Consider the following 15006-nt stretch of genomic DNA (forward strand, 5'->3'; position numbering starts at 1 on the left):
TTAGGCCGCAGCTGACAGAGTTGCTGACAAGAACCTATGTGAGGCAGCCCTGCTGAGGGCGGCCTCAGTGAGTTTAGCTGAAGTCCCCAACACTCACCCCCCCCCCCCCCCCGGGCTTCTACCGGACTGTGGCTTCAGGCAATTGCGGCTGGGCCTCCACTGCATCTTAGCCCGCTGCCTGCTGGGCCATGTGGTCAGCTTGGCGCTTCCCTTGAACCGGGTGGTGCCGTGAGGGTCCTTCATTTTTTGGGACAGCCAATTTTTGTGTGGGCGAGGGTACCCTGCCTGTGCATCTGTGTCATGGCTCCCCCCTCTTCATAGGGGCAATGTTCTATTCTGTCATCTGGAGGGCGACCCCATTGCTTTTTGTGGGGTCTAATAGGTGGCCCTTTTGTGGACCCTTGGCCAGGGTTTCCTTGCGGGATTGCAGTCAAAGGCCTCCCCTGCTTGTTATGTTGTGAGCTTGGTATATAATGACCCTACTGGGGTCTGTGTCCACGGGCCCTGGGCCTTGGTCAGGACCGATGTCACACCATGCCTCTGGCCCTTAGCACCCCTATTCCATGGTGGTCTTGTATTCCTTATGGTGCGGTGGTCTGCGGTTCCTTGGTGTGGTGAGTAGTGCCCCCCCTCCCTTGGTGGTCTTTCGTGGTGAAGGTGGGCCCCTCCCTGGGATGGATTGGACCCTCGGGTTCCCCACCATCCCCCTGCCCCTCTAAACAGTCACGGTGGGTCTCAAGGGGGCTATGTCCCATTATGTCATCTATGGAGGGTGACTGTATCCCTTGAGGAGTCTCTGAGTACATGGGCAGTCCCACCTGTGGTGGACTCTCCGGTCTCCAGGCTGAATAAATCCACCCGAATTCTAGGGGAGAGCTCTCCTCCGGTTTTAAAAGATCTTTTTGACAGGAGAGCCAAGACTATGGTCCACCACATGTTTACTGTGGCCTGTTCGGTCCTTGGGTCGGTGTTTATCATAAACTTTCACGAGTAGGCAAAGCTTTTGTATCAGGATCTGGAGGGGGAAATCTTTCCCCTGCCTTTGCGTAGCTGGCAGACCAGTTGGTCCAGGGGTTGCAGTTCGTCTGTGATGCCTCTCTGAATGCTGCTCCCTTCGTTTCTGGGCTGTCCGTGACAGCAGTGGTCATTTGGTGCATGATCTGGTCGAAATGCTGGTCTGCAGACTTTTTGGAGGGCCTTATCTGATCTTCCCCTTCCCTGGATGATATCATTAGGGTCTTTCATAGGAAGAGTACTCTTCTTCCACAGGCTGCCAGGGGCAAAGAGTCTCGTCGTGGGCCTTTTTTTTTTTTTTTTTTTTCTCGGCTCATAAGCGGCCTTTTCGTTCCTCAGGATCTCAAGTCAAGGGATTCAAGTCTGTCAGGACCTCCTCCGGAGGTTCCATGAGGACCTGGTCTGGTATGCCGAGAGCAGGTCCTTCCAGGCCTTCTGCCTGAAGGGGCGCCCTCACCCGTATCTGGGGTGGGGGAGGAAGTCTTCTCTTCTTTCCGGACCCGTGGACCTCTAATTCAGACAAGTGGGTCCACAAGCTGATTCAGTCTGGCTACAAGATCGGGTTTTCGGTCTTCTCCAGAGGTTCTTTCCTTCCAACCTGCATTTATCTCCAGAAAGCCTGCGAGATCTCTTCAGGGTTGGTCAAGACTTGCTACTACAAGGAGAGTTTGTTCCTGTCTAAGAATTGGAAAGTTTTTTTTTTTTTTTTTTTTTTTTTTTTCAGGGGGTTTATTCAAACATTTTTAGCAGGCCCAGGAAGCAAAGCGAGGTACGTCCAATCTTGGACTTCAAAGTTCTGAACCACTTTGTGCAGGTACAGATGTTCGGAATGGAGTCCATTTGTATGGTAGTGGCATCCCTACATCAACGGGATCTTCTGGCCTCGATCGCTATTAAAGACGCTTACCTTTTATACTCTATGTTGGTCAGCCACGCTGCTACTGCCAAGGTGCACTATCAAGAGGTGTCACCTCAGCTCTTCGTGTCTTCGCTAAGTGTTAGTCCCGGTGTTGGCATTGTTGCTGCTGCGGTACTGGAGTACCTGGATGATCATCTTCTGCGAGCAGAGTCTCCGTCTGCTCTGACGGACAACCAGGAGATTACTGTGCGGACTCTGCAGAAGTTGAACTGCCATAGGTTGAACTGGATGGACTTGTGTCTTTTTTCAGCCTCACTAACTATGTAACTATATATGTAACTATGGAAGTTGGGTTGGAAATTATATTTCCAGGTATTGGCTCTGGTTCCATCCACCTAGTTGGATTATCTGGGTCTGCTCTGAACTCGGCCTCAGCCAGGGTGCTATTCCCATGGCACAAGATCCAAAATCTGCAGGATGCAATTCAGCTCCTGTTGTCCAGCAGTCGGTCGTCTTTAGGACTTGCATGCAGGTGCTGGGTCTGTTGGTTTCTACCTTCGAGGCGGTTCCGTTTGCACAGTTCCACACAAGACCTCTGCAAAGAGATTCTTGCCATGTGGGCAAGAATCCACAGTCTCTAGACAATCTGATCCTTTTGAGCCGGGGTATGAGGGTCCCTGATTTGGTGGCTTAGAAAATCTTCCTTCAACTGTACTGGACGATGGTCCCCACGGATGCCAGCCTATCCGAGGTGGGGTGGCATTTTTGCATGGATTGTGCTCAGGGGGTCTGGAAGAATCCAGACTACCGATTTAATATACTGTACTTTGTCTCTGGAGGTGTTTTCATCTGTTGTGTCTTTGGTGGGGAACTCCCGAGGTGGTCCTGTTGGCCTATTGGCTCAACAGGAAGGTGCTTAGGTTTGTGGCACAGTCTCGGGATCCTCTGGCCGAAGCCAGACACACTGGTGGCTCCTTTTGGGGCCAGTATCGTCTGACATACGTCTTTCCTCTTCTAGAACTTCTGCCAAGACTTCTGCGTAGGTTCGAGGCAGAAGGGATTACATGAAATACAAAAAAACTATCAGCGCAAACCCAATATATGTGATAAAATAACTCAACCTCAATTCACTGTGCATAAATCAGGTGTGTGAAAGTATATCCGGCAGCATACACCAATCGTGTTTCACAAATCACAATAAACTATAAATCCTACCAAAATGTGATGCGCCAGAAATATAATAAAAAAGTGATGACTTTAAATACAATAAATCATATCCAGTTCATAAGGCACATAGCAATGTGTGTGCTTCCAATAAAGTGATATGAAGAGTGTCCCCGTATCCAATTGAAGAAAATCCAGTGATGAAAACAAGTTGTAAACACCAATTAGTGAATCCCTCCACCAGGTGAATTAGCCTCTCACCTTCCTAAAGGACCCAAACGGGCCAGCAATCACATGTATCATGGATCAGACTTCCAGGAAAGAGCCACACTGTATTGCACCTCGAGGGATCCCTGGACATATAAAAAACAGATGAAGAAATCTAGTGCTCTCTGCTTACTAATAAGGGTGTGCTTTATTGGAGAAAGGCAGATCAACTCACATTTGTTGGGCACTCAGCCGTGCCTGCTGTATAAGCGATGTCAGCGATCTGTTACCAGAGAGAGACTCTGCGTCGGCCACGCACGCTCCGTCCCCCTATACTCGTTACGTCGAGCGTAATGCTCCTTTGACTTCCTCGGTAGGGGAAGGGATTACAGCCAGCCTAGTGGCTCCAGACTGGCCTCGCCAGTCTTGGTATGCAGATCTGATACGGTTGGTCGCTGATGCTTCTTGAAGACTTCCTCTTAGAGGTGATCTGTTGGCCCAAGGGCCAATCTTCCACCTTGCCTTACACTTGCTAGCTTTAACGTCTTTGTCGGAAGCCAGGTACTGCAGGATAGAGGGTTGTCTGAATTTGATTCCCATGCTGCTGCAAGCTAGTAAATCTATTTCTAGGAAGATTTACCATAGCGTTTGAAGAGCGTACTCTGCGGGTGTGAATCTTTTGGGGTTCACCCCCTCTGCTTTTCGGTGACTTGGAGTTTAGCTTTTCTCCAATGAGGTGTTGAGCAGCGTCTGGCCTCGAGTACATTAAGGACCAGGGTCGGCCTTGGCGGGTTTCTTTCAACATCCTTTGGTTATGCATTCTTGGTTCGCACTTTTGTTCAGGGGGTTCCCCACTTGGCTCCCCCAGTGCAGTCTCTGTTGCCCTTGTGGGATCTCAACTTGTTGTTGTCAGTTCTTCGTTCTTCAGTAAATGCTGAAAATATTTGCGAGATTCTTCTGCTTACATTGTCCCAGAAGGTAGCCTTCTTGGTGGCTATTTCTTCTGCACGTAGGGTGTTGGAGCTGGCATCTTTGTCTTGTTGTTCACCTTACTTGGTGGTTCAGAGATAAAGTGGTGCTTCGTCCATGTCAGTCATTCCTTCCTAAGGTTTTTTTTCTGGTTTCCATCTGAATGAAGACATGGTGTTGCCTTCCCTGTATCCTAGGCCTAGGATTCCTAAGGAGATTGCCTTGAATTCTCTAAATGTGGCTGCGGCGGCAATCAGGGTGTATCTGGCGGCAGACTCGCTATTTGTCCTTTACAGATGGACCTTGCAAGGGTTTGGACACATCTGCTGCGACCATTTCCAGATGGATCAGACTGGCGGTGGTGCAGGCCTATTCAATCAAGGGTCAGGTTCTCCTTTCCCTGTTAAGGCGCATTCTACGCGGGTGCTTAGTGCCTCCTGGGCCTTTCGCCATCAGGTGTCAGTGATGTAAGTTAGCAAGACGGCCACTGGTTGTCTGTGCACACTTTCACAAAATTATTACAAAGTGGATGTGCTGGCATCTGTGGATGCTGCTTTGGCCGCAAGGTTTTGCTGGCTGCTGTTTGAGAGGACTCGTCCTCTTTGAGGGTGTATGTTTCAGGTGAGCTGCAGTTGTTACTACTTGAGCTCCAGGATACCGGATTTGGCTAGGTTTAGCCTATGGGAATTTTTTCCTGCTTTTTTTCCACCCCTCCATGCTTTTGTCACATCCCAATGGTCAAGAAGATTCTGGAGCTGTCTGTCAATGAACCAAAGCGAAAACTGTATTTTTGTCTTACCGTAAGATCCTTTTCTCTGATCATTAATGTACACAGCACCCACACCTCTATTGCATTGGGTTATAGTTCTTCTGACTTCTTAAAACAAAACTGAGTGCCTAAGAGCAGAAAGTGGGAGTATATCCCCTGGGACTACCCCATAGGCATGGTAAAGCTTTTTCCTGCCTAGTGTCCTCTTGTAGGGGGCAGCATAACCCAATGGTCAAGAAGGTTCTATATCAGTGTTAGTCGATAAACATCGGAGAAAAGGATTTTACGGTAACGCCAAAATCCAATTTTGTGGTTTGCACAAGGACAAGTTGGTCTTGAGCCCAAAACCTTCCTTTACCTAAGGTTGTCCCCTCTTTCCACCTTAATGGGGACATTGTCCCCACTTTCCTCTTCCCTGCAGAGAAAATGTCCTTTTTTTTTTTTTTGTTCTGTCTAGTGGTCCTTGTAGAGGATACCTGTTGCCTGCTCCACCATCACTAGGTAAATCGGACAACTCATTTCCAGGGCTTCTGCCCTTAGAGAAACGGTTCCTCCCTTTTCCATGTAGCATCCTCCTTGGTGGGTGCCTATGAGAGTGTAGTTTTGAGCTCTGTCTGCTTACCAGAGGGGCTGCAGGTAAATCTGTACTGCTTTCTGCCTACCAGAGAGCAAGATTGGTTAGTGAGGTCTGCTCGCTGTGCTCAATATGCGATTCATTCAGTCAAGAGAGTGTTTCACGCTGGTCCAATAGGGAGGCATGTTGGACAGTGGGAGGAAACCTGAGGAATGGGTGCATAGGCTTTTGATACAGTCCTGGTGATTAACAGAGGGAAGGTCACCTTGGTGCATTCTGGGATACTGTATAAAAGCCAGGAGCACATGTGCTGCAGGGTCTTGGGCTGGAGAGCTGAGTCCTGGAGGGAGGGGGCGGCTGCCTCCTCTGAAGAGGTGCCATGCATTCACAGGTGGTCGTACTGAGGGCCTGAGGAATATATGACAGGAGCTGAACTCAGAGGTTCAGGAGAGCTAACTGAGAGGGGAGACCCTGGGACCACAGTATCATCAGTACAGAGACTTGTGTCAAGGGGCCTGACCTGAGGGGGGGAGGGCACCGCTAAGTGTGGGATAGTCAGTAAACGGGTGTCAGAAGTAAAGAAGAGAGAGGATGCTAGTTAGTGTCCTGAAGATAATTGTCAGTTCACCCAAGTCATCATGAGGAAAGAGACTCAATCAAAGTTCATACATAGTGGCAGGGTGAATCAACAGCCTGGCTGTATCGGAAGATAGGAGTCCTCAAGCATTGTCTATAGTTCATATTGGAGTATCACACTATTCCCTTCTCCTATCCCCATTTTAAAATAAAACAAAAACAACAACCAAATACCCCATGGACTGATTATTGGAGCGGGCCAAGGAAGGTGAAAGTAAGAACTTGAAACTGTCATTATTGTATGCTGGTAACTCAGGGGGACCCGTAAAGTGAAATCTGGCAGTCCTTACGAGGGCAGTGCTACACCCATATAAGCCCATTTCACTACAGCTGTTGGTGTCTCCTGGGCTTTTTAGCGACAAGCTTCTGTATCCCAGATTTGCAATGCCACCACCTGATCTCTTCACACTTTTTCCAAGTTCTGCCAGCTGATGTGAACTTTAACCTCCAGGTACTTCAAGCTGTTATCCGAGTGTTTTTTGTTTGGGTTCTTTAAGCCCTTTGTTTCTTGTGGGCCTGTTGGCAACTCTGTAATGTTGTTGCCTTACCCCTCAGTTTTATTGCATGGATATTTCCAATAGTCTATGAATACAAGTTCTGTACAATTAAAATAGGAGTTTTAACATGAGTCCCTCCCCCCTGTCTTGTTCACTCCTTATTGTTAACTAATACTGGAGCCTCGAGGAAAAGGCTGGATTATATGGCACATACTAGGGATATCCCTAGCAGAAGTTTTTTGCCAGCCTCCAATCACCTGAAGGTAGTAGCATTTACCAATGGTATATGAATAAAAATCGTGTCCTGTACAGTACTCCATGATGAGGCTTTTTTAGGCAAGTCAAAATTCCCTTTTCATTGTACCTCATCCGTTTAAAAATAGTCTTTACACATACATGCACAGGGACACCTCAGGAAGGCCATAGAAAGGCAGATTTGTCATTACAAGTAATGGGTGGTGATGCATGTGTTTTTCTTTGCCTAAATCGTTGGGACATTGGAACTCCGGTCAATCTCCTACCTCTTATACCCAGCACAAAAATACTTGGCTTTGTGCAGTGAAAATATTTTTTTAGCTTTTCTCTACGTTTTACACAAGTTATGTTGACGTTGCCTAATATTTCTTTTAGTAACTCCTCAAAATTAAAGTGGAGTTCCACCCTAATTTAATACTTACCTCCATCTTCTCGCTCCGGGTCACCTGAAAAAGAAATGGATAGTCACATTTTTTATTTTTTTTACTTACCTCGTAGCGAAGAAAAAATACTTACCTTACTTCCTTCTTCCTCCTTCCTCGGCCGTGGCCCGTCGTCACTTCCTGGCTCTGCAATGATTCCTGGGAGCTGAACGTCATAGCTCCCAGGAATCATTGCGTCTGCACCGGCCCCGACGTCAGTTCCAGGTCGCGCGCGTCATCCCCTTCTAAACAGCTTCTGGGCATGCCCAGAAGCTGTAGAGGGATGACGCGCGCGACCCGGAAGTGACATCGGGGCCGGCGCAGAGCATCGTGGGACCAAAGAAGGCGGAAGAAGACGCCGAAGGGGATCTCGCTGGCTTCAAGCTGCCCACATCTGAGATGGCAGCGCTGGACAAGACGTTTTCAAGGTAAGTATTTGTCCTAACAGGTAAGTGCAACCCGGGACAGATCAGAGGCTAGCCATTGTGGAATGTACTAGCCCTGACTGTCCCGGGGGTATTAAAAAAAAAAAAATCCAGGGTGGAACTCCGCTTTAAAGGCTAAGTTCAACTTTACAAAAGAAATGATAAATGCATTTTTTGCAGGTAAAAAAATATGCACCACTTCTTTTTTTTTTTTTTTTTTGGGAGCCTGCAAAGCATTTTTCAGCACGTCATGAATGTAATGCCACGGTCCCGCAGACTGTGTGACTCTAACAGGAAGACAAACTACTAAGAGCGCTCAACAGTGCCCTGGTAGTTTATGGAGAACTACAAGCCAACAGCCGAAAAAGATCCCCCACTGGCTGTCAAAACTGTGGATCTGGGGGGCCGGTGCATATATATATATATATATATATATATATATATATATAATATATAACTTTTCTCTCATCAGGGAATTTTCCTTTAATGTCTTTACCCTATCAGAAGTTGAAAAGGTATTTTTCTAGCATGAAAAATTATGTTTACCTGTTCTGGTGGCAGCGCAGAATTTTTTACTTTCTTTTCAGTTTCTTTATAATCATCACTGTCTCATGGACAATTTTGAGCATAGTCTTTACTGGTATGTGTCTTCATTGTATTTTTTGTATCTAAACAGGTGAAGATAAAGATTACATCAGTTGGTTGGCACATTCCACTGACCCAGGAGACTCCTCAAATGGTTGTGTTTTGGGATACAAAGAAAAATACCTTCGCCTACGAAAATATTCAGTTTGCCAGAATGGACGAGATTACCTAGTGAGCAGTAAGCCTGAGTCCTGTGCTTGTACGCTGAAAGACTACATGTGGTAATGTTGTACCTGCATATCTCCTACCATCATATTTGAAATCCACCCCACACATTAGGGATATGAAAAGTCACACTATGTATTTTGTTTGCAGTGACTTTGGATATTTCCGTAAGGAAAATGAGTCGACATGTGAGGAGCAGCCTGAACTCCAAGGCCATGAACTAGAACTATGTATTTATGGGGAGGAGGAAAAACTGAACACAAATGGGTAAGTGGGAGAATATTATGATTTTTTTATTTTTTTGTTCATGCTTTATAAAATATTTTTATAATGGTTACATAGTTGCATAGTGAGGTTGAAAAAAGACATCAGTCCATCCAGTTCAACCTATGATGTGTGTGTGTGTGTGTTTGCTGTTAACCGTACATTGTATACCCCTGTATGTCGTGGTCTTTAAGGTGCCCATCTAATAGTTTTTTGAAACTATCAATGCTCCCTGCTGATACGACTGTTTGCGGAAGAGAATTCCACATCCTTACTGCTCTCACAGTGAAGAACCCCCCTGCGTATTTTAAGGTTAAACCGCCGTTCCTCTAGTTTTAGTGAGTGGCCACGTGTCTTATTGTATTTCCTTTCTCTGAATAGGTTTTTCCATATGCCAGGGTTGCCAGTACAATATTTGTACATTGATATCATATCCCCCCTCAATCGTCTCTTCTCCAGAGAGAATACGTTCAGTGCTTGTAGTCTTTCCTCATAGCTGATGTCCTCCATTCCCCTAATTATTTTTGTTGCCCTTCTCTTGACTTTCTCCAGTTCCAGCACATCCTTCCTGAGGACCAGTGCCCAGAACTGGACAGCATACTCCAGATGTGGCCGGACCAGAGTCTTGTAGAGTGGGAGAATAATCTCTTTATTTCTGGAGTGAATCCCCTTTTTTTATAAATCCCAGTATTCTGTTGGCTTTGCTTGCAGTGGCTTGGCATTGCATGCCACTGCCAAGCCTGTTGTCTACCAGTACCCCCAGGTCCTTTTCCATCCTAGACTCACCCAGAGGTTCCCCCCTAGTGAGTAGTTGCTTTCTGGTTTCTGGCACCCAGGTGCATTACTTTACATTTTTCAACATTAAACCTCATCTGCCATGTAGTTGCCCACCCCATAATTTTGTTTAGGTCCGCTTGTAAGGTTTCCACATCCTGCCCAGAAGATATTGGCATGCTTAGTTTAGTATCATCCGCAAATACTGAGATTTTACTCGATATACCCTCCTCTAGATCATTTATGAATAAATTATGAATAAATTAAACCGGATTGGCCCCAGGACAGAACCCTGGGGGACCCCGCTTTCCACACCCGCACAATCTGAGTACTCCCCATTAATCACCACCCTTTGCAATCTCCCCTGGAGCCAGTTCTCTATCCAGGTACTCACCTTATGGTCCATACCTACCTTTCTTAGTTTGAACAGTAAGCGTTTGTGGGGAACGGTGTCAAAGGCCTTTGCGAAGTCCAGGTACACCACATCCACAGGCTTACCTTTATCTAGCTGGCAGCTCACTTCATCATAGAAGGTTAATAGATTGGCTTGGCAAGAATGATTTTTCATGAATCCATGCTGATTACTACTACTAATACCATTTTCATTACTAAAGTCTTGTATGTGGTTCCATCCATCCCCTCCAAAATCTTGCAGACTACTGATGTTGGGCTGACCGGCCTATAGTTACCCGGGATATATCTCGGCCCCTTTTTAAATATTGGCTTTTTTCCAATCAGCTGGCACCATACCCGTCTGCAAACTATCCTTAAAGATCAAGAATAATGGTCTGGCAATCACCTGGCTGAGCTTTTTAACCACTTTACCACCGGAGGATTTTGCTGTCTTACTTCCAGGCCACTTTTTGCGATTCGGCGCTGTGCGAATTTAACTGACAATTGCGCAGTCGTGCGATGCCATACCCAAATGAAATTTACGTCCTTCTTTTCCCACAAACAGAGCTTTCTTTTGGTGGTATTTGATCACCTGTGCGATTTTTACTTTTTGCGCTATAAACAAAAAAAATAGCGTTTATTTTGAAAAAATAACAATATTTTTAACATTTTTTTATATGAAATCCCCCCCCCCCCCCCCCCCCCAAAAATGTAAAAATCAAAATTTTTTTAAATTTTTGGCCAATTTGTTTTCTGCTACCTATGTTTGGTAGAAAAAATCACAATAAGCGTATTTTGATTGGTTTGCGCAAAAGTTATTGCGTTTACTAACTAAGGGAAAGATTTCTGTCATTTTTGGTGTTTTTTTTTTTTTTTTTTTAACGAGTAATGGCAGCGATCTGCGTTTTTTTTTTTTTTTTGCGGGATTGCGGCTGACAGATCGGACCCTTGACTGACATTTTTGACACTTTTGGGGGTACCAGTGACATTACTACAGTAATCAGTGCTATAAATATGCACTGTTACTGTAAAAATGACACTGGCAGGGAAGGGGTTAATTTTCTTGGAGAGGGAGGGGTTAATGTATGCCTGGTGCTTACTGACGTGTGTGGGGGGAGGTGACTGAGTGACCCAAGGATAGATTGCATGTTCAGCTATGCTGAACCATGCTATCTGACCCTGCCTGTCACTTTGGAGATCTGCCCGCTCTGTTTACACAAGCGGGCGGATCTCCAAACTAGATTTCCCGACGACCGGGGAAGAGCAGCGGCGAGCGCCGCCTACAGGGGGAGGAGTCCAGCGACGTAGGTCTACGTCGCTGGACGGAATCTTGCCACATTGCCACAGTAGTGTCAATGAGGGCGGTCGTAAAGTGGTTAAGAACCCTCGGGCGCAAGCCATCCGGTCCCGGTGATTTATTTATGTTAAGTTTCTCTAGTTTAGTTCTAAGTCTATCTTCTGTTAGCCATGGCAGTATTTCCTGAGGTGTGTTGTTTAGTTTGGCCTTACAAGCTGGGTTAGTGTAGCCCCCCAATTCTTTTGTGAAGACTGAAGAGAAGAAATTATTTAACACTACCGCCTTTTCCCTGTCCTCTGTGGCCAAAACTCCCTTATCGTCTTTTATGGGGCCAATGTGTTCTGGCCTCGCTTTCTTACTATTTATATGCTTAAAGAACTTCTTAGGGTTCTTTTTACTCTCTTCCGCTATATGTCTCTCGTGTTCTGTTTTAGCCGCCCTGATTTCGTCTTTACATTTCTTATTACACTCTTTGTAATGCTTGAATGCTGCCAATGACCCCTCAGTCTTGTATTTTTTGAAGGCATTTCCTTTAGCATTAATATGCATTTTTATGTTGGCGTTGAGCCACCCAGGGTTTAGTTTTGCTCTTTTAAATTTATTTCCCTTTGGAATGTACTGGTCAATCCCTTTATGCTTTTGAAGCACTCCCATTTTTCCTCCATGTTCTTAGTTCCCAGGGTTCTATCCCATTTGATATTTTCTAGCAGAGAGCGCAGTTTTGGGAAATTTACATTTGACTGCTTCCCCTTCCTTCACACAAACATGACATCATTTAGCAACACTTTGCCTTGGCATAATTTTTGACCTCCACAGAAAGAACAATCGTGCCATGAATCAAATAATCAGATTAACCCAGAGGTGTTTAATCACTTCAATACAGGACACCTTCACCCCCTTCCTGCCCAGGTCAATTTTATCAGCGCTGTCGCACTTTAAATGACAATTGCATGGTAATGCAATTCTGTACACAGACATAATTTTTTTGAGACCCAGGTTTCCTTTGGTGGTATTTTATCACCACGGAGTGTTTTGTTTAGCAAAAAAAAAAAAAAAATATGGGAAAAAAAAAAGACCAAATGTTTTTTTTTTATTTTTCTAAGTTAGTTACAAATTGTAAATAAGTCATTTTTTCTCCTTCCTCCCACTGATGTGGCAGTACTGTTGGGCAGCTTTTATGGGCACTGATGTGAGGAGGATCTGACAGGCACCACTGATGGTCACTGTTTAGGAGGAACCGGGGCTGGCCCAAGATATTGTGCTGCCTGGGTACAAGAATGAAATGCTGTCCCCCACAAAAAGAAAAAAAAAAAAATCACACCCACCAAAAAGCCCCCACATCCATTAATTTTTATATCCTAATAATTAAAACTAAAATTTAATTTATCAGGAAGTCAGATATACATGCAACAGCACTGTCAGAATGTTTATACTGCTCTGATAAACAGTGTCTATTTATGCAAATAAGCAAAGATCTGAAAGGGCTCTTTCACACGGACGTTCCGTATGTCCGTATATCACCCCATCCGTTTGTGGGTGATATACGGACATAATGCTTGTCAATGGGATTGCGGATGTCAGCGGATGACCATCCGCTGACATCCGATTTGTGTCCTTTATGTTCTGTTCTGTTTTTTGGAACGGAACAGAACCCTATTTTTCCTCCGTTAAAAAAAAAAGGAACTGATGCAAAATCGGATGTCAGCGGTGTCATCCGCTGACATCCGCAATCCCCATAGATTAACATTATGTCCGTATATCATCCGCAAACGGATGGGATGATATGCGGACATACGGAGCAGATGACACAAGCGTCATCCGTGTCCGTGAAAAAAAAAAAAAAGTGCCACAGCGGAGATAAAAAACTAAGCGGCCGTGTGAAAGAGCCCTAAATGAGGAGATTCTTCACTTATTTCCTTAAATCAACAAAAATACGAGATCGTTTTTAAGTGGCACTAACCAAGATAAGAATTTTGTGCAAAAATATATACATTTATTAGATCAGTGCAGAATAATGTCAAAAAGATAATTGGTAATAAACATAAAATGTGGAATAAAATTCAATATGTATAAATGTGAGAAATGTAATCAAAGAATATTATAGAATATCAAGGTAACCAAAAACCCATAACTTTTAGAATATGATTAAGAGCCTACCATGAGTACACAAAAGATGGTAACAAAATCTAACAGATTTGACACTTGACTTCTCTCAGCCAACAGATGTTCACAACTCAATGTTTAAAAGAAATGCATGGACAAAAATGTTTACACCATGCGCTGAGACTTGTTAAAAGTCCAGATAATTTTTGGTAAAAAAACTTCTATTAAGTTAATCTATTATTAAAAATACATTATAACTGCCCTATTTACTATGGCTAAAATTGGCAAGATAAAAATTTAGACCAATCATATACTGCAGTTAGAATGATCGTTCGAATGATCCAATATCAAATCTTGATTCTAATAAGAAACAAAAATGGGTTTATATATACATGAATTGCCTGTAGGAAAAGTAGAAATGTATACTTTACCAAACAAACTTAATCTTGTTGTCTGAGATGTCACATTTGTGTAGCCTCCGCTTCAAATGTCTCCCATCAGTGTCACAGAACCTCCTTCAAAGCATCTTACTCCCTTCATGGTCTGTTCAATTCTCCCCTCTCTAACTGACATGAAACTTTTATTCTATGGAAAATAGGCGGGGAACTTGTTTTCCATATGAAAAAAATACCTCCAAAAAGGGCTTATTTGCTAAATTTCTATAACTCTGGTATAACTCTGAAGATCAATAGGGGGCACTGTTGATCTACATACAAGTTTGGGACATTGAATTTAATTTCATTATTTTCTCAAAGATAACCTTTTGACCTAAGTCTAGGAAAGAAACTTAAATCTCATGGGTTGTTGTCTACCACGTCATATGTTTGCTTGGATAAGTCTGACCATAATGATGCACAAACCTTCTTCAAATACCTTGAAAGTGAAGTAATTTGGTTCAAGACACAATTTAGTTTTTTACACCTAAGAAAAGAAAATGGTATACATATCTACCCAACATTATATATTTTTAAAGTTCATACCTACTATATCAATATAAAAATATTGTTGCGAATACATTTCTATACATAACAATGTTTCCTCAAGCATATTTTTAAATGAGCCCTAAAAAAAATATACTGATGTTTTTGTTCATTGTTAAAATACAGACAGACAAAAATGACATCGCCCTCATTAGAACCTGGTCTGGCACCACCATGATCTTATCTTGGTGTGATGTCAAGGGGCCTCTTTATTTATGGCTTGAAAAAAAAAGTCTTTGCTGAGACTTTAAAATTCTCTGTAAAGAAACTCAGACAATTAACTTTCATTCACCTCATGACAAAATGGCTGCTAGGCTGCCCAATAGAACAATATGTATAAAATATGTATGGGCTTTATATGACTCCTTTTTAGCCTCAATAGTCCTGACAGCACCTTGTCTGTATGCAAAATTACAGTATATGACCTACCATTATGTTCAATTTCAAACTTCAAAAACTCTATATTACAGATTCTCCTTGTCGCAGTCCATCCCATCACAGAATAATCCCCCCCCCCCATCAGATTCCCTCCCCCCCAAAAAAGAAAATCAGACTCCCCTCACCATAGACCTTCCCATCACAGATCTCCCCCTA

The 15006-nt window shown here is 44.0% G+C and overlaps 1 protein-coding gene across 1 annotated transcript in view; it reads left to right on the top strand.

Annotated features, from left to right (window-relative positions):
* Nucleotides 1-15006, top strand: part of SORT1 (sortilin 1) — a 252133-nt gene that overhangs the window by 197318 nt on the left and 39809 nt on the right. The window contains exons 15-16 of the mRNA XM_082244645.1: nucleotides 8468-8657; nucleotides 8752-8868. Of these exons, the coding sequence (XP_082100771.1) occupies nucleotides 8468-8657; nucleotides 8752-8868 (307 nt within the window). The remainder of the gene's footprint in view (nucleotides 1-8467; nucleotides 8658-8751; nucleotides 8869-15006) is intronic.

Source organism: Pelophylax lessonae, assembly GCF_965119305.1.
Source record: "Pelophylax lessonae genome assembly, chromosome: 2".
Lineage (NCBI taxonomy): Eukaryota > Metazoa > Chordata > Amphibia > Anura > Ranidae > Pelophylax > Pelophylax lessonae.